The 27567-nt window shown below is 39.0% G+C and overlaps 1 protein-coding gene across 2 annotated transcripts; it reads left to right on the forward strand.

The window, feature by feature from the left end:
- On the forward strand, window positions 1-27176 carry CLPTM1L (CLPTM1 like). Of its 2 annotated transcripts, none has more exons than XM_054059246.1 (17): window positions 1-234; window positions 2142-2242; window positions 2884-3073; window positions 4099-4241; window positions 6165-6243; window positions 10019-10136; window positions 12281-12375; window positions 14219-14303; window positions 15711-15814; window positions 17931-17996; window positions 19045-19095; window positions 19704-19786; window positions 21563-21597; window positions 21916-21971; window positions 22054-22098; window positions 25646-25761; window positions 27048-27176. In XM_054059246.1, the coding sequence occupies exons 1-17, from the start codon at window positions 49-51 to the stop codon at window positions 27124-27126; spliced, it is 1632 nt and encodes a 543-aa protein (XP_053915221.1). In that variant the 5' UTR covers window positions 1-48; the 3' UTR covers window positions 27127-27176. The 2 variants fall into 2 exon arrangements, with proteins under 2 accessions (XP_053915221.1, XP_053915222.1); XM_054059247.1 differs by lacking the exon at window positions 1-234 and adding an exon at window positions 779-1092.
- Window positions 27177-27567: the final 391 nt, after the last annotated feature.

The following is a 27567-nucleotide window of genomic DNA, read 5'->3' on the forward strand; positions in this document are numbered from 1 at the left end:
CGGCCATGGCGCGGGGCGGCCCGGTGCACCCCGGGCGGAGGCGCCGCCATGCTGAGCCGCAGCTCGTTCACCAGCCTGGTGGTGGGGGTGTTCGCAGTGTATGTGGCGCACACGTGCTGGGTGATGTACGGCATCGTCTATACGCGGCCCTGCCCGGCGGCGGGAGGAGAAGGAGGAGGAGGAGGCGGCGCGGGGTGCGTTTGGCCCTACCTGGCGCGGAGGCCCAAGCTGCAGGTGTGCGGGGCGGGGAGGGCGGGAGCCGCGGGTCCTCGGCTGGGACCGCCCCGGAACGGGGCGCCTCGGGGGTGACCGCGGCGCCGCCCCCGCTGGCAGGGCGGCCGCGCTCCAGTCCCCGCCGCCCGAGTGCCCCCTGGCTCCCCCTTCGCCTCCCCGGCTCCCCCTTCCTCTCCTCATCCCATTCTATCTCTACACCTTTTTCTTTCCCCATTTTTGTTATTCTTTTCCCTCCCCCCTTTACATCTTCTTCCCTCTTTACTTTTCTTTCCCCTACACTCCCTTTTCGTTTCCTCCACTTCTTCATCTTCTTAGTCCCTTCTCCCTGTTCTCCTTTTTTGCCCCCTTTCACCGCCCTCTCACTCCCGTTTTCCCCCTTCAGCTCTTTCTTCCCCCCCTTCTTTGCCTCTGTTCCCCCTCTTCGTCCCCTTCACCTCCCTCTTGCCCCCTTTTTCCCCCTTCGCGTCCCACTCTCCCCATTCTTTCCCCATCCGTCTTTTGCCTCCTTTGTCCTATTCTCCCCCTACATTCCCTTCTTGTCACCTCCTTCTTGTCCCTCTTCTTCCCCTTCATCTCCCTTTTTCCCCCTACACTTCTCTCTCCATCTCTTTGCCTCTTCTCTTCCTCTTCCCCCCCGGCCCCGTGCCCTCGTAGCACTACAGCTGTGCAAGGTCCTGTACCTGGGCCGGGGCAATCCCAGGCACAATTACAGGCTGGGCAGAGTATGGATTGAGAGCAGCCCTAAGGAGAAGGACTTGGGGGTGCTGGTGGATGAGAAGCTCGACATGAGCCATCAGTGTGAGCTCCAACCGTAGCCTGGGCTGCACCAAAAGAAGAGTGATCAGCAGGTCGAAAGAGGTGATTCTGCGCCTGTAGCCTACTCATCTGAGACTGCACCTGGACTGTTGTGTTCAATTCTGGAGACTTCGGTGCAGGAAGGACTGTTGGAGCGAGTCCAGAGAAGGGCCAAACGAGACGGTCAGAGGGCTGAAGTACCTCTGCTAGGACGGACTGAGAGAGTTTGGTTTCTTCAGGCTAGAGAAGAGAAGGCTCTAGGGAGACTTTGTAGCAGCCTTCCAGTACTTAAAGAGGGTTTACCTGGGAGCACGTGGCTGGCCGGTGCTCCATGCAGACCCCTGCCCTGCCCTGCCCTGCCCTGTGGGTAATGCCCCAGGCTGAGACTTCTGCAGGGTGAAAACATGTTTTGGTTTTTGATTTCCTGTCTCTGGTGGCATGCACAATGAACAGGGCAGCCCGGCTGGATGAATGGCTCACCTTGCTTGGAAATCTCTGGCTTCAAGTATAGGTTGTCCTGTAAAAATGCATTATGACATGTTTCTGCTCCCTAAAGCAGGAAACAGATAACTGAAAGCTACTTTAGATTTTTTTTTCAGTACACTTTTTTTTTTTTCCAGTGTATATAACCACCATATTACTGGAAAGTTAGAGAGAGGCTCTATCAGGGAGCGCAGTGATAAAAGTGGAGTGACGATGTTAAGCTGAAATTGATGAGCGAAAGCAGATGGGGAGGGTGGGAATGCTCACTTTTGATTCTGCAAAACAAAAGAGGGGGAAGTTAGATTAGATATTAGGAAGAAATTATTTGCTGTGAGGGTGGTGAGGAACTGGAACAGGTTGCCCAGAGAAGTCTGTATGCCTCATCCCTGGAGGAGTTCAAGGCCAGGCTGGATGAGGCTTTGAGCAAACTGATCTAGCAGGAGGTTTCCCTGCCCGTGGCAAGGGGTTTGGAACTGGATGGTCTTTAAAGTCTGTTCCAACCTAAACCATTCTATGATTCTTTGTGACTGCCGAAATTAGTGAAGCTGAAATACATACAGATCTGTATTCTAGGTGTACTAATGCATATTTATGTTCTCTAATTTCTCTGTGTTGTATTTTGATTTCAGTTAAGCGTGTATACTACCACACGGTCAAACCTTGGTGCTGAGAATAATGTAGATCTGGTTTTGAATGTGGAGGATTTCGATATTGAGTCCAAATTTGAAAGGTAAGTATCCAAACCACGGGTTGTTTTAATTCCGAAGTATGTATCCTAATTAGTAGTTACATGTATGGAAGTCTGTATCAGGCAAGGCAGACTGTTCAGGTCAGTTACATTGAAAGAGTAGTGTTGTTGGTTTTGTATTCTTTGTTTTGGGGTTAAAGCTGGTTTTGCAGCCTGTAGAGGCTATTCAATATAAACTTATTTTCACGAAGTAATAACCATATTTGCCATCTTAAGGCAGTAAAGGTGTTAGCTGGATTTCAGCCTTAGAATTGAGGATGAAGTGCTGCTGTTAATAAAACCAGTATTTTTCTCTTTAATTAAAGCTTCCTGGAATATTTCATGAGTTAAAGATTTGTGAAGTGCCTGCCTTGATGGAAATAGTGTCCTAAGTTCACTTGGTACTGAGGAATAGGCTCTTGCACAAACATTTTTTGATTGAAAATCATCTCGTAGTTGCAAGAAACAGTCTGCAAAACAAAGCTATACAAGTAAATACAGAAAATACGTAAATTGATCCTTTTTTTTTTTAATGTCCCCAGCCTTTTCTTGCTTGCTTCCAGAACAGTGATCCTTGCATGTAATAGCTATATATTTCAATGTGTTCTATGTCATCTCATAACGTATTTATTGTTGTATTTTAGGACAGTGAACGTCTCTGTACCAAAGAAAACACGAAATAATGGTACATTATATGCATATATATTTCTTCATCATGCTGGCATTTTGCCTTGGCGTGACAGTAAGCAGGTGCATATAGTAAGCCCTCTGACCACATACATGGTCCCTAAACCAGAAGAGATTAATTTGCTCACTGGAGAATCGGCCACACAGGTAGGTGCTTTTTCCATCCATGGATGAACAACTTTAGCATCTGTTCTTGCACCTCTGCAGTGGTGTTGATGGTATTTGGGGAGGAGAAAAATCAAACCCCCTCTTCTTGATGTCTGCTTGTATGCTAATAGTATACCACTCAGAATAGGAGAGGTAGAGTCCTTGATAACACTGGATGCTATTATAGTAAAACACTTCCCTAGTTAACATTCATTACCTTTTAAAGGGTCCATTGCTTTTGGTAGAAATACTGTATCATTCTGTAACTATGTAATGCTGCTTTGTATAGTGAATTCTGTTCTTGTGAAACAAGACGGTTTATTTTTGTAAAACAGAGATAATGACTTGATTTTGACATTAGGGAATGAACAATGTCAATTTGCTTCTTTTTGTTTAGGATGTTCTTTCTTTCCATTTCAGTTTATGAGAATAAGATAGCATTCTTTGACAAACACTACTATTGCTCACTGGAGGTGGGAAAATGTAATGCTATTTAATTAAATACCTGTGGATAACTGTTGTACCTCATATTCAAGTGGAGTTTCTGAATTTCACTCTATTCTTCGAAATCCAAAGTGCAACTGTAGCCAGCAGTGCTGTTTCTAAGTCCTGCCAGAATCAAGTAGAAAGTGAGTTGAGACTAGAGTCCAGCACAAAGTCAGAACAGGTGGTGTTCATCCAAAGAAAAGCAAGTAACAACTGGTTATTATACAGCCCTTATTTTCAAATGGCGTTTTCTGACGGGTATCCAGATTTCCAGTGAGTTAAAATTAATTAGCTGAATGTTCATTCTTGATGAACGAGGCTGTGAAGTTTTTCAGTGTCAGATTACAGCAGGCCTTTACAATCTGTTCTGTCATATTTGATCAAAATACTTGGTCTAGTCAAATTTAAGGTCAAGTATTTCTTAATTGTCTTCTCTTTTATGATGTAGTTAGTGACTCTGTAGTTTCTGTGAGTTAGAGTGTTATCCTATTCCAAGTTCTGTATTGTTATAGCAGTATTTTTTTATTGTATTTTTAAAGCAAATTGAAGCAGAAAAACAAAACAATGCTCTAGATGAACCTGTCTCTCACTGGAGGTCAAGATTAACCCTAAATGTCATGGTGGAAGACTTTGTGTTTGATGGATCATCCCTCCCTGCTGATGTTCATCGTTACATGAAGATGTAAGCAAATGACTTAATTTTGCTAGATTTTTTATTATAAACTTAACTGCCCATTTCTTCCAAAAGCCTCCTTTAGTACTCTATATTTAAAACAGAGCTTAGGAGGCAAGAATAAATACTCTTAATTCTTGCATTTCGATAGTGATAATTACTAAGAGATTGCATGCTTGGTAGCCTTATTGAAAATATCTTGTTCCTGGGCAGTTCAAAGTTTAGAATACTTTTTTGGATGGAATTGTCATAGTAAGATAAAGCAAATACATAAGTAAAATGCTGCAGCAGACTTCATACCCCCTTGTTCTCAAATCATACTTCTGGCCTTTAAAAGAATTACTGTCCCTTGACCTTTCCAGTTATCCTTGATCTGCAAATTATCTTTATGAACTGCAAGTGCTTAAGAGGCACAAATGATCTTCTGTGGCATCTTTTTTTCCCCTCTATGATTGGCTTTGTTTTATGTTGGCAATGTGTGTTCTTACATTATGTCGTTTTCTCTAGAAAATACTAAAAAAGCAAGGATAGGTTTTTAGGCCACTAAATGCAGGCAGCATCTTATGTTCACGGCTTGCTTAAGTAACTCTCAGCATTAACCGTATAAATAGTGCTGTATTGACTTCTGCTGCTATATGTTGATGCCTTTCTCAACAAGTATCCTGTTAAATGTAGAAGGAGTTGCTTAATCAGCAGATGCTGGGATTCTGGGAGAGCTTCCCAGGCAGAACAGAATAACTTAGCAACTTGTAAGATAGGCTCATAACAAAAAGGGATTGAACTGAGATTGATGTTAGAAGATACTTTTTCTGGTCGTGTTTAGATACAGAATCAGTGCTGTTTCATTATTGTATTATACGGGAGATAGTTTTGATATTAAATAGCCTGCTGCGATTCCACTAGCAGTTGCTTTAATTCTAGTTATTATATAGAAATCTAAACCTCTTCAGTTAAATAACCAAGCAGTATTTCTGAGCCTCGGTTTAGTAGTTTTCTACATTACTGTTGCCTCTTGCATGTTTAGTATGCAGTCTTTCTTATAGATGTAGAGACTTCTTTCTTTTATTTGCAACTCAGATTCAACCTCCAGACTTTAAAAAGATCCATTATGCTAGTTCCTTAGACTTTTACTGAGAACATCACAGTGTGAAAAAGTGCCTTTCTACTGAAGAACTTAATGAAATTCTCTCCTGGGGCATTAGGCTAAATACTTGCATATAGGTCATAATTTGCAAATTAATTTCCCAGTGGTTGAGTTTGTAGAGGGCTCAAAGACTGCAAAGTTTCTCTTGGTTTCGTGCAGGTTGGTGAGGTGGTAGAGTAATCCAGAGTGCTTCTGTTGAGGAAGAGACAGAGAAGATTGCTGGTCCCTGTGCACTTTCTCCAGTAGTATCTAGTCATCCAATGTGTGTACCAGCCATGGTGTTCATAGTCCCGTGCTAGCAGGAGCGCATGCTGTTGTTGACTATATAGATGTCATTGAGGGTTCAGAGGAGCCACTGAGGGCTGTTATTGCTGTAGTAGGAGAGGGATACTTGAGACAAAGGATACAAATATATGGTAGTAAACTTCAGCACCTTTCTCTTCAACAAACTTTTTAATTTCCTCTACTCTTGGTCATGCAACAGCTTCAGCATCATCACAACCTATTCATTTGCCTTTTTTTTATTTGCTTATTCTTTCTACAGAAAGTAAAAACAAACTAAAAAGAGAAATATGACGTGTCTAATTTTTTATACAGACGTCTCTCAATGAAAGACTCTACAGTCATTGCTTCTATCTTGCTGTGTATTAAAGGAAAACGTACCCGAAAATACGGTTGGAAATATCTACATGGGTAGATCTGAAAGTGATGAATGAATGCTAATTTGAATAAAAGTAGTTTTCTTTTTAGATCACTACAGTCATAAAATCCATGTTTAAACATCCTAGGGTTCAGTTGGGGAAGACAGTGCATTACCTTCCAATATTATTTATTGATCAGCTAAGCAACAGAGTGAAAGATTTGATGGTGAGTAATAGAATGCCTTTAATTACATTTGACAGTTTTAACATTAATCTTCAATGTTGCTTTAATTAAGATTTTGTTATAGGTTGTTTGCTGTAATGAAAAAGTATAAATTCACAAAAAGACTGTGTCAGTGACCAACATAATGTGGTCAACTGTTGTAACTGCAGAGGCTGGGTTTGGGTTTTGAGACTCCTCTCTGGCAAAAGTATCTGCCAAGCACTTCCTTCTGTTCCACCAAAAAATAAGTGGATTCCTTTGCTTCTGCCTTTTGAGTGGATATGGAGGACAGCACTGTGGAGCAGCTGTGGTAGGAACAGTTTCATGAACAGTTTGACTCCATAAGATGATGAAGCTGTGTTAGCATCCCAGAGCTGCTTCTAGTATCTTCTAGGGAAATGAGCATATTGAACGCAGCTGACACTGGAGCTATGCTGAGATAAGTCAGTAACTATTGTCTTATCTCCAAAAAATTCACTTGTGGTTAAATTTTCTGGTGGTGCTCTCCATCATGTTAGAGTAACTTGAGCAACCGAAAGTTTACTGCAGTACATCCAATGATTTTGTGCAATCAAACAAATCGGGGCTTAGAAACTTCAATAATGGCATCGCAGAAGGATGAGGTTGAGATGAGATGAGATATCTGAAAGTCACTAGTTCAATGCCCCTGCTCAGAGTAGGGTCACCTAGCGCAGGTTTCTCAGAACCTTCTTTAGTTGAGTTTTGGATACATCCAAGGATGGAGACGCCAGAGCCTCTCTGGGCAATCTGTTCTAGTTTTCAGTCACCCCTGCAGTTGAAAAAAAAACCAAAACCTGACTCATACATGTAAATAAAATTTTCTGTATTTGGTTTTTGCCCAACTCTTCTCTTGTGGGAAATCACACAGTTCCTTTACTACAAGTTGCATGTGGCAGTCCTTTGCATCTAAACTATGTTTATCTTAGCAGCTCTAAGTTAGGCACTGCAGTTCTTTTCAGTTTTACATGACTGGAATTTAGCAATTGGAGTTTCTGAGAACAAATGTCTTGAGGAATGTCTCAAAACTGCTGAGCGAGTATGTCTGGATTCAGCGTCTTCTAGGTAGAAATCTTGGTAGATGTGAATTTTCCATAGGCAACCTAAATTATCTTTCCAGTTCATTAACTTTAGCTCAAACAAAGAATTTTGTTACTTGGTGTTGGGAAGAATGTTTAAGGACTTGTATCCCCATGAAAACTGCTTCAGCAAAAAAAAAGTTCTGGGCATTTGTTTCATATCTTGGTAGCAGATAGTTTTGTCCAGTATTTCTTTAGATATTCTTTTGTGATGTTTTTATCAGTGCTCATTGTGTTTTGTTTTGAGTTTCTTATCACAGCACATTCAGTTGCATACATTCGTACAAGCTCCTAACTGGTCATGTACCCTGTGTTTACAAGTAAACTCAGCACTCTCATGTTATTAATGCTATTCCTGCAGTTGTCATGCATGTCATGGTTAATGCTACTGTAACTCTGCCTTGAAGTCCTTAAAAATACAGAAAAGTGCTGTGAAGACTATTCTGTCAAAACTAGTAAACTTCCCCTTCAGCACTGGCTTACTGAGACTTACTTGTTGGTAATGACTTGCCAAACTGCCTGCAAGCCCTGCAGAAAGAATAGTCTGATAGTATGCATACTGTGAGATAACGAGGGGTAAGTGAAGAGTAGGGAAGAATAAGAGGAAAAAGATGATACAGCTTCTGTGGAGCAAGGTTGGCATATGACTGTAAATAGAGGCATAGATTTCTGTTTGATATGCCCGACCTAAAGTCATGGTCATGGGGCTGAAGATATGCTTTCCCTACTTATGCTAGGCTGTGTAGATTCCAAACTATTACTTTGACCAAGATATAGGTCTTCTACGGTATGTACAGTAGTTTGGGGGTTCTGTGTTTCTCACACTCTTAAATGTTCTTGCTGTGCCAGGGGTTTGGGAATTGTGCAGGATTCTGGTTTGATAAAGAGAAGATATTAAAATTCATACCACTGACCTTATTTTCTTTGTTTACATGCAGTTTTGTTGTACTGATAAGAGTAGAGCGCTGGAAGTAGTATGTGATACTCTGAAGCTATAGTATAATACAACAGTATGTTGTATTGCAGGGGTTTGGTAACCATGTAGTTTTCAAAGGCTTCACACTCATCTACTAGGTTGTGAAGCAGCGCTTGTGGGCTTTTAATTGAGAAAGACTTCTTTCTTCTGATCTTTGTGCATTCATTTGCTTGTGGTGTTGAGGAATTCTCTGTCTTTTACTGCAATACGATTTTCTCCCTGTGCTTAGTAGTGCTTTGTCTGTGTGAAGTGCACTTGCTGCATGTCACTTGCCCATGCATTTGCAAAGTTTTTATTTTTCTGTCGGTCCTGCACAGATAAAATTTCTCTTCCTTTTCTCCCAGACATGTTTGATGCTGTCTTTGATAGACTGAGAAATTGGAATCGGAATGGAGGAATTACAGGCATCCTTTAAGAGGGGAGAACCCTGGAAATGTTTATGTAGCTTTTGGTAAACTGCTGTAGAATCTCACCAGCGTTCTCTATCATCAGCTCTAATCGTGTTGGTTTCACACGGTTTTGCTGGTTTCGATTTTGTTTTTCAAACTGTTGTGAGACCTCTCTAACCATTCTAGTTTCTCAAGCTTTCTCCCTACTGTATTTATAAAACTTTCCTAGCTTTCCTTTCTGTCCTTTGCATGCATGCATGTTCTGCCACTGTCTGAAAAGCTTATAGGGTCTTGGGAGGGTAGTGAGACTGAGAGTTCTTTGTACTCACTGGAGGAAGGAATGAATAGCGAAGTGAATGATACATGGGAAGGCTAAAACCATGTTCTGTACCATAAGAAGCATTCTTCTCTGATAGGTGGCTACCTAATTGCTGTAGAAACAGATACAGTGTGAAGTAGCAGCTCTGAGATGGGAATTATGATTGGGTAGTAATTAGGAGCTGGGAGAAATATATCTTGAACTGTTATAATCCAAAGTACCTGCCTGTCCCTAGTCTTGAGATATCCTTGCAAAAGGATGCTGCTTGAAGTTGTTCTCAGGTAGCTGCAGAGAAGCCTAATATCTGCAATGACAATTTTTTATTCTTTGTTTTACCTCTGTTTGACGGTCAGCTATCATACAGAAAGAGCTGAAGCAATTTAAGACTTCTTGGTGTTTTTTCCTAGCTAAAGGGCATGCCAGGTAGTTCTCATCATAGCTGAAATGTAGATCATAGAGTAGGATTAGCAGGAACTTATTTATCTTAGAGCAGTACAAAGATTTATGTGATACCCCCTGTCCCAAAGTTTGCAGGCAGGGTAGCTTGCTTAGCTTTAGCTGCAGTGTTTTGACCAGTCCAAGCAAGAAGCAGCATCTTGCTTCCTCACCTTTTGTTTTGATATAAATTGTGACTTTAATTTCTCCCAAAATAGGCCTCAATTTAGTAAAGTTCTGGCTGTTGCCTTTGGGATATGAATCTTTTTTTCTTTTTTTTGACCAGCAGAGGGAACCTTATGTAAGTGTCTCAGAGGCTTTTGTATACTGAAATGGTGAGCTTGCTGTGAGAGCAGAACAAACTGCTTATTTAGAATTTCTTGGAAAAAAACCAAAAAACTTCATGCATAGTATAGAAGTCTAAGATCTCATTCCCTCTCAAAAAACAAACTGACCTCTAAAATCTTGTGACTAAATCGTAGTGTGTTATAATCATTTTCCTTTTTTAAAAAAAAAATCATGGAAATCGCTGTTGCAATTTTTCTTTCTTTCTGAAATACAGGTTATAAATCGTTCAACAATGGAGCTACCTCTTACGGTGTCATATGACAAAATATCTCTTGGAAAACTCCGATTTTGGATCCACATGCAGGATGCTGTGTACTCCCTACAACAGTTTGGTATGTTTTCTATCTTCAATCACTTTAGGCCAAGTAAAACCCCAACCCCTCAAATTTTTTCTTCTAAGTACATAGATGACACTTAACTCTCTCTTTTTTTCTGAATCGCTAGTGGAGAGGTTTAATGCTACAAATCTAATGTTGCTTTACCTTAAGGTAAGGGTGAAAGTAAAATGTTGACATGTGGTAGGAAACAAGAATACAGAGGGGAACTAACCATTTTTAAAACAAATCGTATTTGGATAGTACTGCTGTAAAAGCATAAGAGACCAAAATAGAGGAGAAAACTTTCACCACAGATTTCCCCTATGATCTGTTGAACAGAAAAGCTGGATCAGTGTTGCATAAGCATTGTTGTATGCTTTGATACAGCTGGTCACAATAGCCACATACCTGCAGTAAAATACAGGCAGTCATAGGAGACTCTTTGGGCTCAAGCTGAGCATTATGAAGGAATCTGGGTTCTGATCATACTGTTTCTGGCATTTTAGAAATGGCTAGCCTCTCAGTTTGGCTCAGTTATGAATTTGTAAGGAAACGCAGATAAAGTGGAGGCTTTACATGCATAAAACTATTAAATTCTGTGTTTTGCTTAAATGTAATGGAGTAAGAGTAGATTTTTGCTCTGACGTTCATGTAGCTTTTACTGTCTTTAAATGTTTGGATTCATGCTGCATGGATTCATGACTCTAATCATCGCTCTTAAAAATCCACATGTTTCTCAGGGGTTATCTTTGCTGTCTTAGTATTCTCTCACTAGATGGTCTTGTCTTCTTTATGCTTTTCTCATGTTTTGTCGGGGGGAGAGGTCAGGTAAGGAATAAGGTTATCCTAAGCGGACTCCAGCTGCTTCTCCTTAGCTCAGGCTAACATATGTTGGAGCTAGAAGTATAACACGCCTACTCAAAATAACTGTCTTTGAGGAGTCAAGTAATTGCTTGCTCAGAGTTTTTGTGTGGCATATGACCACCGTCATTTTTCCCTCAATTTTTGTGAGCCTCTTCAGAATGTAGTAATTGAAATTTTGATAATCGATGCCTTGGCTGTCTTGGACAAGTGTATCAAGGCCTGTCACCCTAGGGCTACCTCCTCTGCCTGGAAAAAGAGCTTACCTAAGATACTGGTTATTCTCTAAGTATGCAGGCAGTGAAATATAACATTTAAAATTTTCTTTTGGAATAACTCACCTTAGATCAGTAGCAAAACTCCCAAATCACAGGAAAATGCATAAGTTCACGTTCTTCTTGCTGTGATACAGAACAGCTGATGGGACAAAGTAAATTGGTAGTGAGCTCACCACTGTTGCAACTGTTACCATTGCTGTAAAGGCAGCATTGTGTATTTTCTGAGAAGGGTAGACTTCAGTCATGGTGGCTGGATTCATGAAGAAGACATCTTAAGACCAACTGAAAGAGTTCAAGGGATGCTGTATTTTCTGGAAAAAACACTCCTGGCTGCTAGCAACTGTGTTTATCATGAACAGCCTCTTACTTATTTTGAATTAGTGGTTGTCCAGCATATAACAAGAAAGCAAGGTTCCTCCTTTAAGGGTTTTGATAAGACAGTGGAGAATGTGTATTCAGCTTGCAGATTGTGGGTTTTGGAAGATGCTTTGCCTCTTTCCATTCAACCAAAAGAAGCTTCCAAGTTAATTCTGCGAGGACCGTCAAAAGCATTGATCTATGATCTGTGGTCTATAACGTTGCATATATGGCAGTGTTTCCCACTGACTTTTGTTGTCCTCTGCAGTGTAGTCCTTTTCTCATTTTTTCAGTTTTTAATATGACGCTCACTTTTCTTATGAATCAAATATAAGTTGAATAGTCCTTTTTCTTCCCACTCACATCACAGTGACTTACTGTGTCTTGCCATTTGTGTCTGGTGTTCAGCTTGTTCATTTAACAACATGTTAAATGCACATCAGTGTGGTTGTAACTGATGGGCTTTGATTAAGGGGAGCAAAATAACTGGCCAAAATATAGGTAAATGTCAGTTTTACCAATAAAACTGCCATCTTGCTTTGTATTTATGATTCCTTAATAAAACCTGTGCAGGTGATAGAAGATTCCTTTCATACTGGACTCTAGTATAACAGCAATTAGCTGTCTAGTGCTTCTCCTGTAATTACTTTTTCTTTCTCTTAGGGTTTTCAGAAAAAGATGCAGATGAAGTTAAAGGAATTTTTGTTGATACTAACCTGTACTTTCTGGCTTTGACGTTCTTCGTAGCAGCATTCCATGTAAGTGGACAAACTTTGGGTTGTGGGAATTATAGTTTATTTAAAAAAAGGAGGGTGGGGGATGGGTTGAACTTCAACTCTTATTGAGTTTTATCGATAAGTGTTCTAGGAAGTAGGCACTTCAGTAGAGTGATGGTAGATGTCTCTGATACAAGTCAGTTGTATTTCCAATACCAAGTTAATATAAAAATCTTAGTATAAAAATATGAGCTAACTATGTATAAATTAAACAGTCTTGGCTGAAGTATAAAACATTCAACTTCATTATCATCACTCAGAATGAATATGCCTGTCAACATTCTTAGACTTCCTTGTTCTCCTTTGAACATTTTTGTCTTCTACAGTTGCGCTCAATACAATTCCCATATTCTGGGATAGATAAGAAATTGCTGAGCCATGCTGTGTTTTGTTATACATACATTACATACAATTAATTCGATTTGAAGCCCTTCAACTTCCCAGACATTTTAATTTGGTTTTTTTTCCTTTCTGTTAATTACATTGTAAGATATCTGTAGGCTGAGACTAGCTCTTCTGATATTTTTTGCCTTTTGTGTATCATTTACTCAAATTAAAAAAATAAACTTTTTTCATTAAAATTCTCTGACCCAAGCAGTTCGTGAGTCTGTGCTACTTTTCTTTTTTTAAGACAGTGAATGCTTAAAGGAAATACTGAAAAATGTCCTGGCAGCATTAAGGGATGCATTATGCACAGCATTACCAGCCGGTTAAAAGAAGTGATTATCCTGCTGTATTTAGCATTTGGTATGGACTCACCTTGAGTACTGTTTGCAGTTCTGGCCCCCCACAATTCAAGAAGGATGTTAAGGTACTCAAATGCATCCAGAGGAGGGCAACAAGCTGATGAAAGGGCTGGAAGGAGTGCCCTGTGAGGAACAGCTAAGGACTTTGCACTTGTCTGATTTGGAGGAAAGAACACTGAGTGGTGAGCTCATGGCTCTCTACAGCTTCCTGAGGAGCAGAAGCGGAGAGAGGGGTGCTGCTCCTTGGTAGCCAGTGACAAGACACATGGGAATGGTTCAAAGCTGCACCAGAGAAGGTTTAGACTGGGCATTAGGAAGTGTTTCTTTACCAGGAAGGTGTTCAAACACTGAAACATGCTTCCTAGAGAGGTGGTCGATGCCCCATGCCTGTGAATGTTTTAAGAGGCATTTGGACAATGCCCCTAACTACATGATTTAACTTTTGTTCAGCCCTGAAGTGGTCAGGCAGTTGGACTAGCTGATCGTTGTAGGTCTCCTCCAACTCAAATAGTCTGTTCTGTTCTGTTTCATGGTATTCTAAACACAAATACTGAAAATACTGTGTAAAAATAAATGTAATGCTAAAATGCCCTTGAAGTTCAGATCAACTTCTTCCTCATGAAGCAGAAGAAAATTACTTGCTGTATACTAGGATTTTTTTTAAAGACTTTGGTACTATCCAAGCCTAAATTCACTACTGATCTGATACAAAGCACTTTTAATATAATTTACTGTGGCTTTCCCTGGTCTGTCAAGGAGGAGAGCCATTCCTCGGAGTCCTAAGTTCTTCATCCTCTTATCATGTGTTACCCTGTATTGGGTCACTAACTTTCTTTACGGAATGCAACATTGTAATAGTAGGTGGAATTCCTCCTGTCATTTTGCACTGGTTGGTTCCTTGGGCTTCTAAGACAGTTTTTCTTTTTAGCTTTTATATGTGGTATTTAGTTTTTATTTCTGAGGCTTCTAAACCAGATTTTTCTTGCAATTCCATCTTAAATGCATTTTTAACAGTTCAACTGGTAGTCTTTTAACTACTGCATGTTTGAATACATGAGTGTGTTTCTTGCTACTTGCAGCTTCTCTTTGATTTCCTTGCATTCAAAAATGACATCAGTTTTTGGAAGAAAAAGAGGAGCATGATTGGAATGTCTACAAAAGCAGGTATGGGCCAGAATGCAAAGTTTTGTGCATGTGCCATCTAATATATACTGTTTGGTTTTAGTCTAAGTTGAAACATCATAGATTAACAAAGATGGCAAAATGGGATGTGTTTGTGTGTGAAAAGATGATGGCTAACAGGCTAGTTCAGCATTGTGCTCAAGTATCACTTGCTTTTAAGTGCTTAATGTCACTTCTGAGGTTTGACTTTCTTACAATTGAGAATAACTTTAATACTAAGTCCCTAGATTTCCTTTGCTGAAGGAACAGAAAAATACTCTTGAGAAAAGAACGAGGAACAGGAAAAATTTATTATGCCAATAATTCCTGTGATTCTAACAGATGTTTCCGTTCTGAGTATAAACCAAAATGATAAACCTGGAGTCACTTGACCTCTGAGACTATCCCTAATTCTGTCATATTAATAGACTGATCAAAACACTTGAGAAATATCAATACGAGGAAAAAAAACTGGGCATTCTAAATCATGATGGACAGCAACGTGTTTTTCTCACATGGAGATTCTGTTTATCATCTTTACTGGAGTGCATTTGTTTTTGTAAGGCAATTATACTGCTGTTGCCATATGTACACGAAAAAGTTGGTGGAAATTGAAAATGGTCCATGGAATTTCAGAATTAAGAGTTAATTGCCAGTTTAAAAAGTGAGTAAAGTCAAATTAGAAAGACTGAGTGACAAAGGGTTTTTTTTTAACCTTACTCTCAAAGAATCAGTCTTGAGCCTCCAGTAACTGATGGTTCCATCCTCTCTTTAGCAAGTCTTGGTCACATTTCTGCTTATGTCTCCTTCTTGCCCTGAGGGATAAGAGGGACAGGCAATTGCCCTTGAATGGTACAGTGTAATTGCAGATGTCTGAGTGTGTTGTAGCTTTTTTTTCTGTCCCTGTGTAGAAGGATGGATATTCAAATCTAAGAATTATTTGCTAGACATTTACAGGCGTCCAAAGTTTTTGCAAAACCTCAAAAATAACCCTAAAATATACTTCTTAACATTCACAAACCTTAAATTAGTTGCATGAGTTTCAAAGGCTGACATTACGTTAACTCCCAGCCTTTCAGCTTCCTTGAGAGAAGAATCGCGAACATAGTTCATAATAGTACTGATGCATCACTGAATTGCTGCAGTACAGAAGCCTTCCTTAAATAGTCTGATTTCCCTTCCTATTTAGTGATAAGGATTGCATAAAGTGTTTTCAGTCCTTATTTGTCTGGAGGTTTGTAGATCACTAGCTGTTTCTAGGACTACTTGATATATCAAGATATGTACAGGAAAAGTTTGTGCTTAAATTGTATAAGATGGAGTTATAGTAAATAAGCCATAACAGTATTCTGTCATCTCAGCTGTGCAATTAAATGTTAATATGCCTTTTGTTTTCATTTTTTCATCTAGTGCTTTGGCGGTGCTTTAGTACTGTGGTAATATTTCTTTTCCTTTTGGATGAACAAACAAGTTTATTGGTACTGATCCCAGCAGGCATTGGTGCAGTGATTGAGGTGAGTTTGTAAAGCTCTAGAACCAAATACCAGTATCTGCAGCAACACACATAGTTTATTGTAGAAAAAGAATGCTAAACTAGTTACTGGACAAATACTGCTGTAATATGCATCTAGATGGAACCTGATGATCTTTAAGGTCCCTTACAACCCAAACCATTCTATGGTTCTGTGCTGTCTTAGCAGCATTGTTTAACTGGCTTTCAGTAATAGAGAAGTTTGCATCCCTTTATCAAATAACTAAACTAAAAGTACCAGGTTTTCCTGGGATAAGCCAGCTGGCATTGTGGAAGCTAAACATCGAGCTATGATGAGGTTCTTTCTTATCACACTGTCTGATAGACATCAGTCCTGACCAGGCATGTATAACCATATCAACTGATGTTCATGGAAGCATTTGTCAAAGGACCGGCTGTGTGTCGTCAGACAGTGCTGCAGGTCTGCAGCTTTCTTCCTGGCCATGATTGAGGTGCTTGGAGAAGGAGGAGACTGCTGCCTGTGTGGCATGTCCAGTTGCAGATACTGGTTAGAACCTTGCTTTATGTGTAATAAAGCACAAAGTCAGCAGTATTAGCAAGGGGAGATCGCCCTGTCTAGCATCAGTTGCAGATCTAATTACTTTGCAGTGTTTAAAAATAAATTCAGGACACTCACATGGAATTTTTGACTACACATCCATTATAGTTGCAGATCATTCCTGTGGAAAGAAAACAGTTCAGAATCTTTAGTTAGTGGTTAAACCGTCAAATGCTAATTCCCAATGCAATCCTTAAATTTCAGCTTATTGAATAAGACAGATTAGAATCTTGCAAAAACTGTGAACAGTGGTGTCCTAAACAGTATCATTTCATTGACTGTAACATTATTATTCAGGAAGTTGACATTTTTAAGCCTGATGTTTTTCTGTGTGTTTAAGTTTCTGTATCAGATTTGCTGTCAGTTTTGTTCCAATAAACAAAAATTTAATCTTGCATTTCAAACTTCCTTTAGCTGTCTGAAATTTTAACATAAGGAAAAAATGGCCCTGGTCTCTGAATCACTTTTTTTTTTTAAGAAGTTTTAGTGGAAACTAGATCAGGCATGTATGGTAGGGTAACAAGAATGATCAGCTGTGCTACAGGATTTAAGTTCAATTAAAACTGTTAAGATTTTGCATTTGTCTTGCATAATGAAGATTGATTTCTCAGTTGCCGTTGCCTAAGAACAGGCAGATCGAGATCTCATTTGGTCATTATGCCTGTCTGAGGTTCCTATTGGAGCTGCCCAAACATCTTTTAAATAGAACTCTCTTGAGATCTGTAGTTCCTGTGATGATTTGGCTGCTGTTGTCTTCTCATGAACCTTATTTCCTAGTATGTTGCTTTTGGATTGCAGGCTAGGGGAAAGGCTTATATAGGAACGTTGTGTGGGACACTTAAATAGATGGGAAATGTTCTGTAGGTTTTATTGAAGTTATACATCTCACATGTTGGTGAGACAACATGGTTTTCTCAAAGTGGGAATGAGCATACGGACTATACATCTCAAAAGAATTTGCTGGGAAGAGCTTTTTCACAACTTGTTCGTAGCACGTGTTCCCCATGCAGTACTAATAGTGGCATTGCTTCTGTAATAAGTAATTTTCTCATTTCTTATCAGAGATGACAGTAAAGGACTGTCTTTACCATATTGCACTTATTGTTTGGAAGATGTAATGGGTGAGAAGAGAATATCGGCATACCGAAAGTAATGTAATGAAATAAGTGCCCACATTAGCACTTATTTCATGTTAGGAGTTCTGAGGCACCTTCATCGTGCAGATCCTAGCTGACCTTGAAGGCATGTAAAAACTTGCTTGGCAGCTGGTTACTGGAGAATTCTCTAAATGCTTGCCCTGGTGTGCATGCCAGTGCCGAGAGCAGCAGACCCCTACCTAAGTGCTGCAATCCAGATATCCTGGAAGGACTGCATTGTTTCACTTAGGGTACATTATCTGACGTGGAGACTTAACAGTGAATGCTACCAATGTGTGTTTAAAATAAATATTCTAGGGTCTTCATTCTGAGTATCTGAATCCTCCATAAGACATTCCTTTGGATAACTCTTTATTTGTACTTTTTGCTTTTGCTAATCACAGCTCTGGAAAGTGAAGAAAGCTTTGAAAATGACAATCAAATGGCAAGGCTTGAGACCCAAAATTCAGGTATGGTGGACATTGGCCTGTTAAGAATTACACTCGTGAGCTTTCCATCTGTTTCCAGGTTACTCTGCAACTTGGCTTTCAGCAAAAGGAAGACTGAAAAAATATATATATATAAATTTTCTATGTACATATTCTCTTTATGGATGGCTTAATCCAAAAGCTGGATAAGCATGCTTGAACTTATTCATTTCTTAGAATTCTATAGAAAAGCTATTTGTGTGTATGGATAGTATGAGAAACTTCAGAACTCTCTCTGTCCTGCTAAATCTTGGCAGGTGGGACTGTGTTCCTGCCACTGTGTTGGAAAGGCACTCTCAACTGGCATCATGATTTGAAATCATAAACTGAATTTTTCATGAAGCTGTAGGTATAACTTCTCCATTGTGGAACTAGTAGATGATGTGACATGTTCTGGGGATAGGACAGTCTTTGAGAAATCCTTTAGGTAAAAATTTAGGTCCTGTGACTGTAGGACATGCAGAGGCAGCTGCGATTCAAATTAAGACTTATTAAAGTACAATCTATAATGAAAGTTTCCCTTGTTGGTAGGAGAAACAGTTGTCTACTCTTCAGTGTTTACTTCACAAGTACTATGGTTTTGTGCTGCTTTAAGTCCATGCATGTTGAGTGGCTCTTATCTCTGGTTCTTCTTTTGTCAGTATTCAAGGTACTGTGTTTAAACAGTCACAGTTTCTTGTAACTGACCTCTTCATGCATAAAAATGGTTATGTTTCTTAATAATGGCTTCCTGTACCTGTCAGATTCTTAGCCACTTGAATTTACTTTCACTTTGTGAACTCTGCTGTCTTAACAGCAATCCTGGATGTTTGGTGTAAAAAGTGAAAGGAAAAAAAAAAAATCAACTTTCTCCCTACCCTTTATTTGGCAGGCTGCACAGGACTCTCTTGTATAGAAGCTTATAAGAACTTTGAACTGTTACCTAGCTTACTGTCTGTGCAGTTCAGTGTGCAGTTTAAATCTGTTTGGGGAGCTGGCCAGCAAGTGCTTTTTTCCCCTGGTTCTGATTTGATTATATATTGTGTTGCAGTTTGGAACATACAGTGACTCTGAAAAGAAAACTGAGGAGTATGATACTCAGGTAAGAGGGAATCCTGTGACTTCTGTTCTATAAAATCTACATTGACTTGTTTCTCTTTCTATTACTACAAGTGAATTTTCCATTTGCCTGTAGTTGTCAAGTGGATCATCATTACGTGGATGATCAGATAGTGAAAATTCATTCTAGTAATTTAGAAAGAACAGTGAAAGCCTTGTTTGTTAGCTCAGTCAGGTTGAGACATTTCTCTGAGAAGCAGAATTGCAGGTGACTTACCTGAAGAGAAATATCTTAAAGGATCTTTGTTCACAAATTTGAAAATTTAAATTTGTACTGTATTAATATTCATGTGCTTCCTGATTTGTAAAAGGAGTTGAAGAAATCGGGAAGTTAAGCAGAGCAGAGAACTGCTCTTAGACTCTGATCTTAATGCTACCTTATGCTGCTTGTGGTCTAAGGTCCTTGGTAGTCTGAACTGAGGAGCGTTGAAATTTTCATCACTTCTAGAACTGGAAGCATACTGGAAATAATAATAGACATTTGGAAAATATTTTCAGGAAAAAAAATATGTGGCTGTCTTCTAGTTAATGGCATGACAAATCCACTATATGTAAAATGTAAGCTAACAAGCTATTTTCATTGTCTGTTAGGCTATGAAATACTTGTCATATTTGCTCTATCCGCTGTGTATTGGAGGTGCAGGTTACTCCTTGCTGAATGTCAAATACAAAAGGTACTGTAAATCTATAAATGATCTTATACAGAATTGAAACATTGCGTGTTTTTCTGTATTAATTGGAGATGATGGGAAATGATGTATTTTATTTTGCTTGATTCATAAGCTAGTAGCTAGAAACTTCCTTGTTACGTACAATCTAAAGCTGAAAAGTCTAGCTTTTATTTTAACATCTTGTAAGCTACAGGCGAGTAACCTGATATTACTATAGTATAGAATTCAATAGCTTACATACACAAGTAAGCTGTGAATCAGAAGAGGAGGGAAAAAGCTGCCATTAATGTTCAGAGAACTGGTAAAGTGATAAGAGAGGTGAGAAAATTTCAGTGGTTAAAGCTGTCCAATAACAGAGAAGCAAAAACTGTTGCGAAATGATTTGCACTGACCAAAAGGTTTCTCTGTTCCTAAATATAATAGCTAGGATGACAAGCAAGCAAAAGCATTTTTAGGAAAGGGCTCTGTATTGCTTTAGAGCTGTGGGCTTACAGCAACATGTTAGTACTTCAGCAAGAGCGAAAGACTCAGTATTTCAAGAAAAGGTGATGTCACCTTTCACTCAGAACAATACAGCTAGTTCGTTTTGTATTGGAGAGATGCAAGCAAGCATGCAGTCATGAGATTGTGTTGTAGAAAAAAAATCTGCAAATGCAAGTGTGGTGATGGCCATGTAGACAGAATATTTTTTATAGTCCTTAGGGCCTGAAGGGGTGGGAGGGAGAGCAAGCAGTAGCTTAAAATAACATCAAAAAGAGCTACTGTTGTTGCATACAAGGGTCGTAGCACTTGTACTAGAAACTGGGGTGATTTGTGGGCTATTAGGAAAGTAATTTTTCCAAAAGGTTCTTGTCTTAGTAAGGAGCTAACAAACGTGCATTTAAATTCTGCTTTCTTAGAAAATCCTTAAATTTGTTCAGTACTGTGAGATATCATATGCCAAGTGTTCTATGAGCTGTAACTTAAGAAAATGAAAACAATTGATATCATAGAATTTTTATCGTTGTTAAATATTTGTAAGGAAATATGGTGGAACAACTAATCTAAACAGTGGATTATCCTTTAATCTTGTAGGCATTTTCTGATGCATTTTTTAGATGTTTGCAGGTTGGCAGAATGCTACTACTGCTGTAACATTGCTATTAACAAGTCACTAACACAGCCTTGCAAGTTTTAACTTTAAATGATGTAACTTAAGCATCACAGTTACTAGTCCTTCTTACTATTGCAAACAGAAGTACAGAATTTAACCAGTATCTCTAACACTACTCTTAGGTTGCTAAGATTGTGCTTCATTGAACATCTGGGAGGGTTTTTTAAGTGTAAGGAGGGAAAAATGTAGATTCCTTGTATGTACCTTTTTTTCTTTTTTTAAGTGCCTGCTATAGTGTTTTGTGCTGAATGGTATTTGTTACTTGAAATTTGGAAAGTTCTTACAGTGCCATATGAAGTGTCTCTTTCATATTTAGAATACAGTGGTACCTTTGTGAGCCTTAATACAGCTAAAGTTCCATGTGTAGTATTATCTAATATCATTTTGGGTGCAGAAGTCTTAGTATAAAAGCAGTTGATAAAGCTCTCCAAAATTGTGGGATGCACGGATAAATTTAAACTGTTAGCACCTTTTTTGGAGCCCTTCCTAGTAAAAGGGAAGTGCCAGGTAGTGACAACACAGCCATTTCTTAGAGCAGTCACCATACGGTCATGTAGAGGATGTATTACATGTATATATTTGTAGCTGAGGTGAAAAAATAACTGGACTGTTATCTTTCTTTGTAGCTGGTACTCCTGGTTGATTAACAGCTTTGTCAATGGTGAGTCCGGTCTTACATTTTTTTTCTGTTATTTCTTCAAATAGAGGGCAGGGCTCCTTCAAATAGAGGGCAAACAGAAAATTAATTGCTATCTACTGGCTCAGTATAATATAGAGCAATATAAATTGACTGTAGATTCCAAAATTATCACAGTGATTGAGAAAGGGAGAAGAATCAACCCAAAAGGAAACAAAAAGGATTAGATGCATCTCCTCTCTTCAGGAAAATGAGTGTAAATCTCTTAACTGTGAAAAGTGTAGCTCTGTGGTGTGCTTCTGTTTTGTGTTTGTCTGTAAGTTTTTCATCTTTCATTTTCAGGAGTGTATGCTTTTGGATTCCTGTTTATGCTGCCTCAGCTATTTGTAAACTACAAGGTAAGATTGAAAAGTGATAAAAGACTACTTTTTTAAGTCTCTTCTTTGAGAATTTATTAAAAATTGATATTTTTAATCCTAGATGAAATCTGTTGCACACTTACCATGGAAGGCTTTCACGTACAAAGTAAGTAAAGTTCTATTTTAAAGAATTTAAAGAAACAACTTACTATTATATAGCTTAGGATGACGGCGCTTTGTTTGTTTGAAGATCTACACTGATAGTAATCCCAAATTTGTTTACAAATGTCGTTAAAAAAATAGGAACATTGATTGCCATATTTCGTAATGAATTCCATATGATGACAATAACCCACATCCTAGTTTTGATGATAATATTGTTTTTTTACTGTCATCTGTCTTGCGTGGGTGCAAATATTGGTCCTCCAATTAAACTACTCAGTCTCAATTTAATACATTGATTTACGAAGGAGGGAGGTTATATTAACAAAGGATAACTCTCAAGAAACTGATAGGACCACTAAGAGATGTTATTTTGGCACATTCCAAGAGCTACCAGAGAAGGAAGTAATGCACACACTGTTCAGTGCTGGGGTGGTAGTTTTGAGCTTCTAGGCAGTGTGGTGGGTTGATACACAGTGGAAAAGGGCTGCACTGTGGTGTCCTTGCAGCCCAGACTGCCCTTGTAGGAAATAATGCCATGCTGTAGCAAAGCTTAACACCAGACCTTGGAGGAAAGGAAAGTGAGTTTATTTCTAAACAAAGTCAGCTTACTAATAGTTCAATACGTGCATACCCACAAGTACCCGTGTACGTGTCTGAGTGGTCTGCGTAGCATTCAGGCACTGAGATGGATGTACCTTTGTATCCCAGTCAGGATTCTTTGTGCTGACATGGAGGACAAGGGATGCCTACTGCTGAGTTCCTTTGTCTCCTATGATCTTCCTAAGTTGACAGCTACATGCTAGTTTCATTCTTGTACCCCTAACGAGCTGGTAGTATTTTGACTCCATCCTTGCCCACCTCCATGAGTCATTAGGATATTTGTACTTTCATTTCTTTTCCTGATCCTTGTGTCCTGAGAAAACCTAAATGGATGTGCTGGAATCATGAGGACCTTGATGCAGTGTTTTCTTCTGCTTCCACTCATAAATACTTTCATGTATTCTTCCTTTATGCTGATTTACATCAGTACTTTAAAAGAAAGTGTTAAAAACTACTCAAGACATGATGTCCAATTCTGAATTGGGACAAAATAACTCAAATCTTAAAATTTGAACTGCCTTTCACAGCTTTTCCATTTTTGTGAGTCTACAGCAATAGCCAAACTTTCTGCTGCCTTAATATTTTTAAGGAATCGTGGGGCATCCAGGAAAATGTTGAAATATAGCTGATGGTGGAATAGCAACTAAACAATGTTCAATATGGAAATATAGTAAAAAAATAAACATAGAGTGTTTCAGATGTATACTAGGCAAATCAGTATGTTTCTTAACAGAAAAGAGTTAAATGTGTATTAGTCACAACTTCAGCAACAAAGTGCAGTAACTGAGCAGAGACATCAGCAGTTTAAATAGATGGCAAAGGGACAGTATTCAAGCAAGTAACCATTAAAGCAGTAGAATTCTCTTCCTGAATAGACTTATTTTACAGAGCATTAATTTTTTCCTGTTAAGATGCCAGAGGCTACCCACAAAAAAGTCTTATGTGTATATAGAAAGAATTATATGATGTTTTCAGTAAGAGACCTTATTGCTCTCTACAACTACCTGAAAGGAGGTTGTGGAGAGGAGGGAGCTGGCCTCTTCTCACAAGTGACAGGGGACAGGACAAGAGAGAATGGCCTCAAGCTCCACCAGGGGAGGGTCAGGCTGGACATCAGGAAAAATTTTTTCACAGAAAGGGTCATTGGGCACTGGCAGAGGCTGCCCAGGGAGGGGGTTGAGTCACCTTCCCTGGGTGTGTTTAAAGGATGGGTGGATGAGGTGCTGAGGGGCATGGTTTAGGGATTGATAGGAATGGTTGGACTTGATGATCCAGTGGGTCCTTTCCAACCTAGTGATTCTATGATTCTATGTTTAACATATTGGTCTTTGGAGGGGGTAATTTATTTTTTCTTGTGGATGTTTAAAGTTGCTTGCTGTCTTCTGTACTTGGAAGGGTGGAAAGAATAGTCTGAGGTCTCGTCTGCAATTGTTTGAGAGCGTCAGTTTTTTTTTTCCTTCTTTATTTGAACTCTTTCCTGTTTTGGAATGCATTGGCAGAAATTAGGATCGCTTTAGGTCTCTAGGCTCTGTAGACTTTACATTTATTGTCTTTATACTTTTACAAGGAGTATCTTCAAATGAGGTAATCTCAAAAGAAGACTAGCTAGAGTGAATACTGTTAGGTGGCTGCCTTGGTGCATTCCATTTCAGTGGCTTATGAGTGCTTCCCAAGTGCTTGAAGGATGAAACATTTCGCTTTTTCTTCCTTTCATCACTGTAGGATCACTCCCTTGGGTGTTGACTTGGAAAGGGCACCTTTTCCAGCCTGCCAAATTGTTTTTGTTCCATGACAAACCTTTGCACAGGCTTGAGAAGTCCCATCTGTATTCTTTAACCTCATCAAATTGATGTATTTGTTTTGACTTGCCAGAAAGAGCATTCCTGTTGTAACTAATGGGGACTCTTTCCTGTCCAACACCCCTACTTTCTGCTAATGCTTCACTTTATCATATAAACATTGGTTCATTTGGAAGAGTGAGTCCTTCTCTGCTTACAGAATACATTCTTTCCCCCCTTCTTATGGCATGAATTAATTGACAGCCTGCTAATATTGAAAAGAAAAAGCCATGTGACTCAGTTTGTTAACGCAACACTGAATATTCTTTGTTGGATTTGTTTCCTGCTGTTTCTAGTGAGTGAAACAGTTTATTGCACAGTATGATGAGTACTAAAAATGGTGCACTGTAAGAGCTGATTTTCTTGTCCTCCCTTACAGGCTAGAGCCAGATCCAGATGAGTTCTCCTTCTGTTTACTTTCTCTACCTTCTCTGACAAAATACTGTCATCTTCACATGCTCAGAGCCTGTTTGCAGTGCTTTCCCAGGAGATGTCTTGGGATTTAAACTTTCTCACTTAGAAAGAAGTAGTGAGAAAATATTTCCTTATTGCTTCAGAAACAGATCCTATAGTATGCCTAATTGGGTAGAAATGGTTTTAGAAAATTGTCTGATGGAGAAGAGCGCTGAAATTATTTTCAAATCTTTCCAAGACTGTAAGAGCATAAATTAACAAGATTTTACAGAAATTTGAAATTCCCACAGAAAATTAAAGTGAACTGATATTTTATAAATCTTCAGTCATTTGAATAATGACTAAATACAAGTTTCTTGACAGTTTCTTTTAAAGGTTTCACTGAAGTTGAATTCATGTTTTTCCCCCTCATGTGACAATACTCTTGCTTACTTTAAGTAGTCCTACTTCCTTTATACTTGTAACTATAATTGTGTGGTCTGGAGAAGACGGTAAGGACTTCATTAAAAGAAAGCACTTTAAAGTTTGCATTAATTAGTTTTGGAGCGTAACCCTTAAGTATTGTTATAAATATAAAAATAGTCTTCATTCCTACTGAGAATTAGAGTTCTGGGAAGCCTGTTTCCTGTAGTTTTGTGTGACAGATGACTTCCTTTCTTCACAGCTAACTGAACTATACTTTTTTTTTATTTTTAGGCATTCAACACCTTCATTGATGATATATTTGCTTTTATCATCACAATGCCGACATCTCATAGGCTGGCATGCTTTAGAGATGATGTTGTGTTCCTGGTCTATCTTTACCAAAGATGGTATGCCTGTCATTAATATTCATCAGAGTTTTTACAATGCTATAGACGATTGCAGTCTTATTGCTATAAAGAACTATGAAATAGTTTGGGATAGCCTTCAAGTAGCATAGCTACCATAGCAATATATAGTATGATCTGGATAATGGTAGTTGGGTGTATACCTAATGAAGGGAATGTTGAGCGGGGGACTCTGGAAAGTAAATCTGAGTACAAATAAGAGGAGCAAAGTGCTTTCCCATAACTGACAGCATTCCTGTACCCTTTTTAGCATGCTAAGAGAGTAGTCAAGAAATTCCTCTTCTCACAGCACTCACAGAATTTTTGTCAGTTACTTCTTCTCATTTCCCAAAACAGCAGTCCTCCATTTGAGCAGATAATTTCATATTTGCAAGCTACAAAAAAATTAACCTGAAACATGAATACCTGAAATAAGGTGAAGGAGACCAACTCTTAAGCTTGTTGCCACAAATCCTTTTGGGAGTTCTGGGCTACTAACCCTCGCTGAGGGGCCACATGCCTACATAGACACTCAGTATCTGAGGCGTGTTTTCCAAGTTGCTCTGCAAGGCACTAGCAAAGGATGGTTTTTGATGAGGGATGCCCTGCTCTGCTTTCCTCTTTACCTAGATTCCAAACATAAGTTACCAGGTTCTCTTGTAAGTTGAGTATCTGGCAAGTTTCAGGTTCTTTAACTAAAATCAGATGAGGAAGAAGGCTGTATGCAGTAATCATGGAAATGTTGTTCAAAAATGAAGCTGCAGAAAGCGTATTCTTGTTGCCAAGAATAAATATTTAGATGTGGAGCAAACAAGAATTTTTAAACCTAGTTCACATTATACCAGAATATATGGATGCGTACTTCTGATCACTAATACTAAATGCAAACTTCTGGTTTGTGTTTATATGATCGCATATAAGTGTAGTAAAATATGTCCCCTTCCAAGGTATTTTTGTAGAAGTTTAGAGCTCAACAACTTCTGCTACGGGCTGAACACTGGTTTCAAGTTTGAGAGGTATCCTGGATTGCTTAAGAAGTATTGCAGCCATGCTTTAGGGGAGCTAATGCATCTCTTATGAGGCCCTATTATGAGACAGCTGATTAAGCCTTAATGTGAAGATGCTGATGGATCTGTAGCTACTCTTTAAAACTCGTGTGGTTTTTGCCACAAATCGGTATAGAGAATATGACAAGAAATAAATTCACTTTTAAAACTAAGTAGCACAGAACTTCTTAATTCTCCAGGTAGCAGACAATATTGTAACTGATTATTTGTTTTTTCTGCCAGGCTTTATCCTGTGGATAAGAGCAGAGTGAACGAGTATGGAGAATCTTATGAAGAAAAGCCAAAAAAAAAAAACTCATAGAGAATAACGAAGAATAACGAAGAAGATACTGACCCCTGGACTCTTACTGAGAAGATACTGACCCCTGGACTCTTACTGACTTCATGTATTATCTTGTCTTAAGGAAGGAAAAACTTATTTAATAAGATTATTTTTAAAGCTTATGACAGAACTACATGGACAATACATCTTCTATATTGCCAAAATCTAGTTTTGATATGCTCTTATTTCAAGATGCTGTTTTGTCTTCACAAGGTCTGCAGTCTGCCTGATGTCATAAAACAAACTTCCTGCATTTAAACTTCTGTTCAGTGAAAGCCTAAGTGTCCTGACCATTGTGATTAATATCCAAATCTACATTTTTAAGACAACTGACTAACTGGAAGCGTGGTGCCCCTGCCGCAGTTGAAAGTGAAAAAACAAGCCAGTATGTTTCAGCAGAATTGAGCATTATTGCCAAAC

The sequence above is a fragment of the Cuculus canorus genome, chromosome 2, assembly GCF_017976375.1.
Source record: "Cuculus canorus isolate bCucCan1 chromosome 2, bCucCan1.pri, whole genome shotgun sequence".
Lineage (NCBI taxonomy): Eukaryota > Metazoa > Chordata > Aves > Cuculiformes > Cuculidae > Cuculus > Cuculus canorus.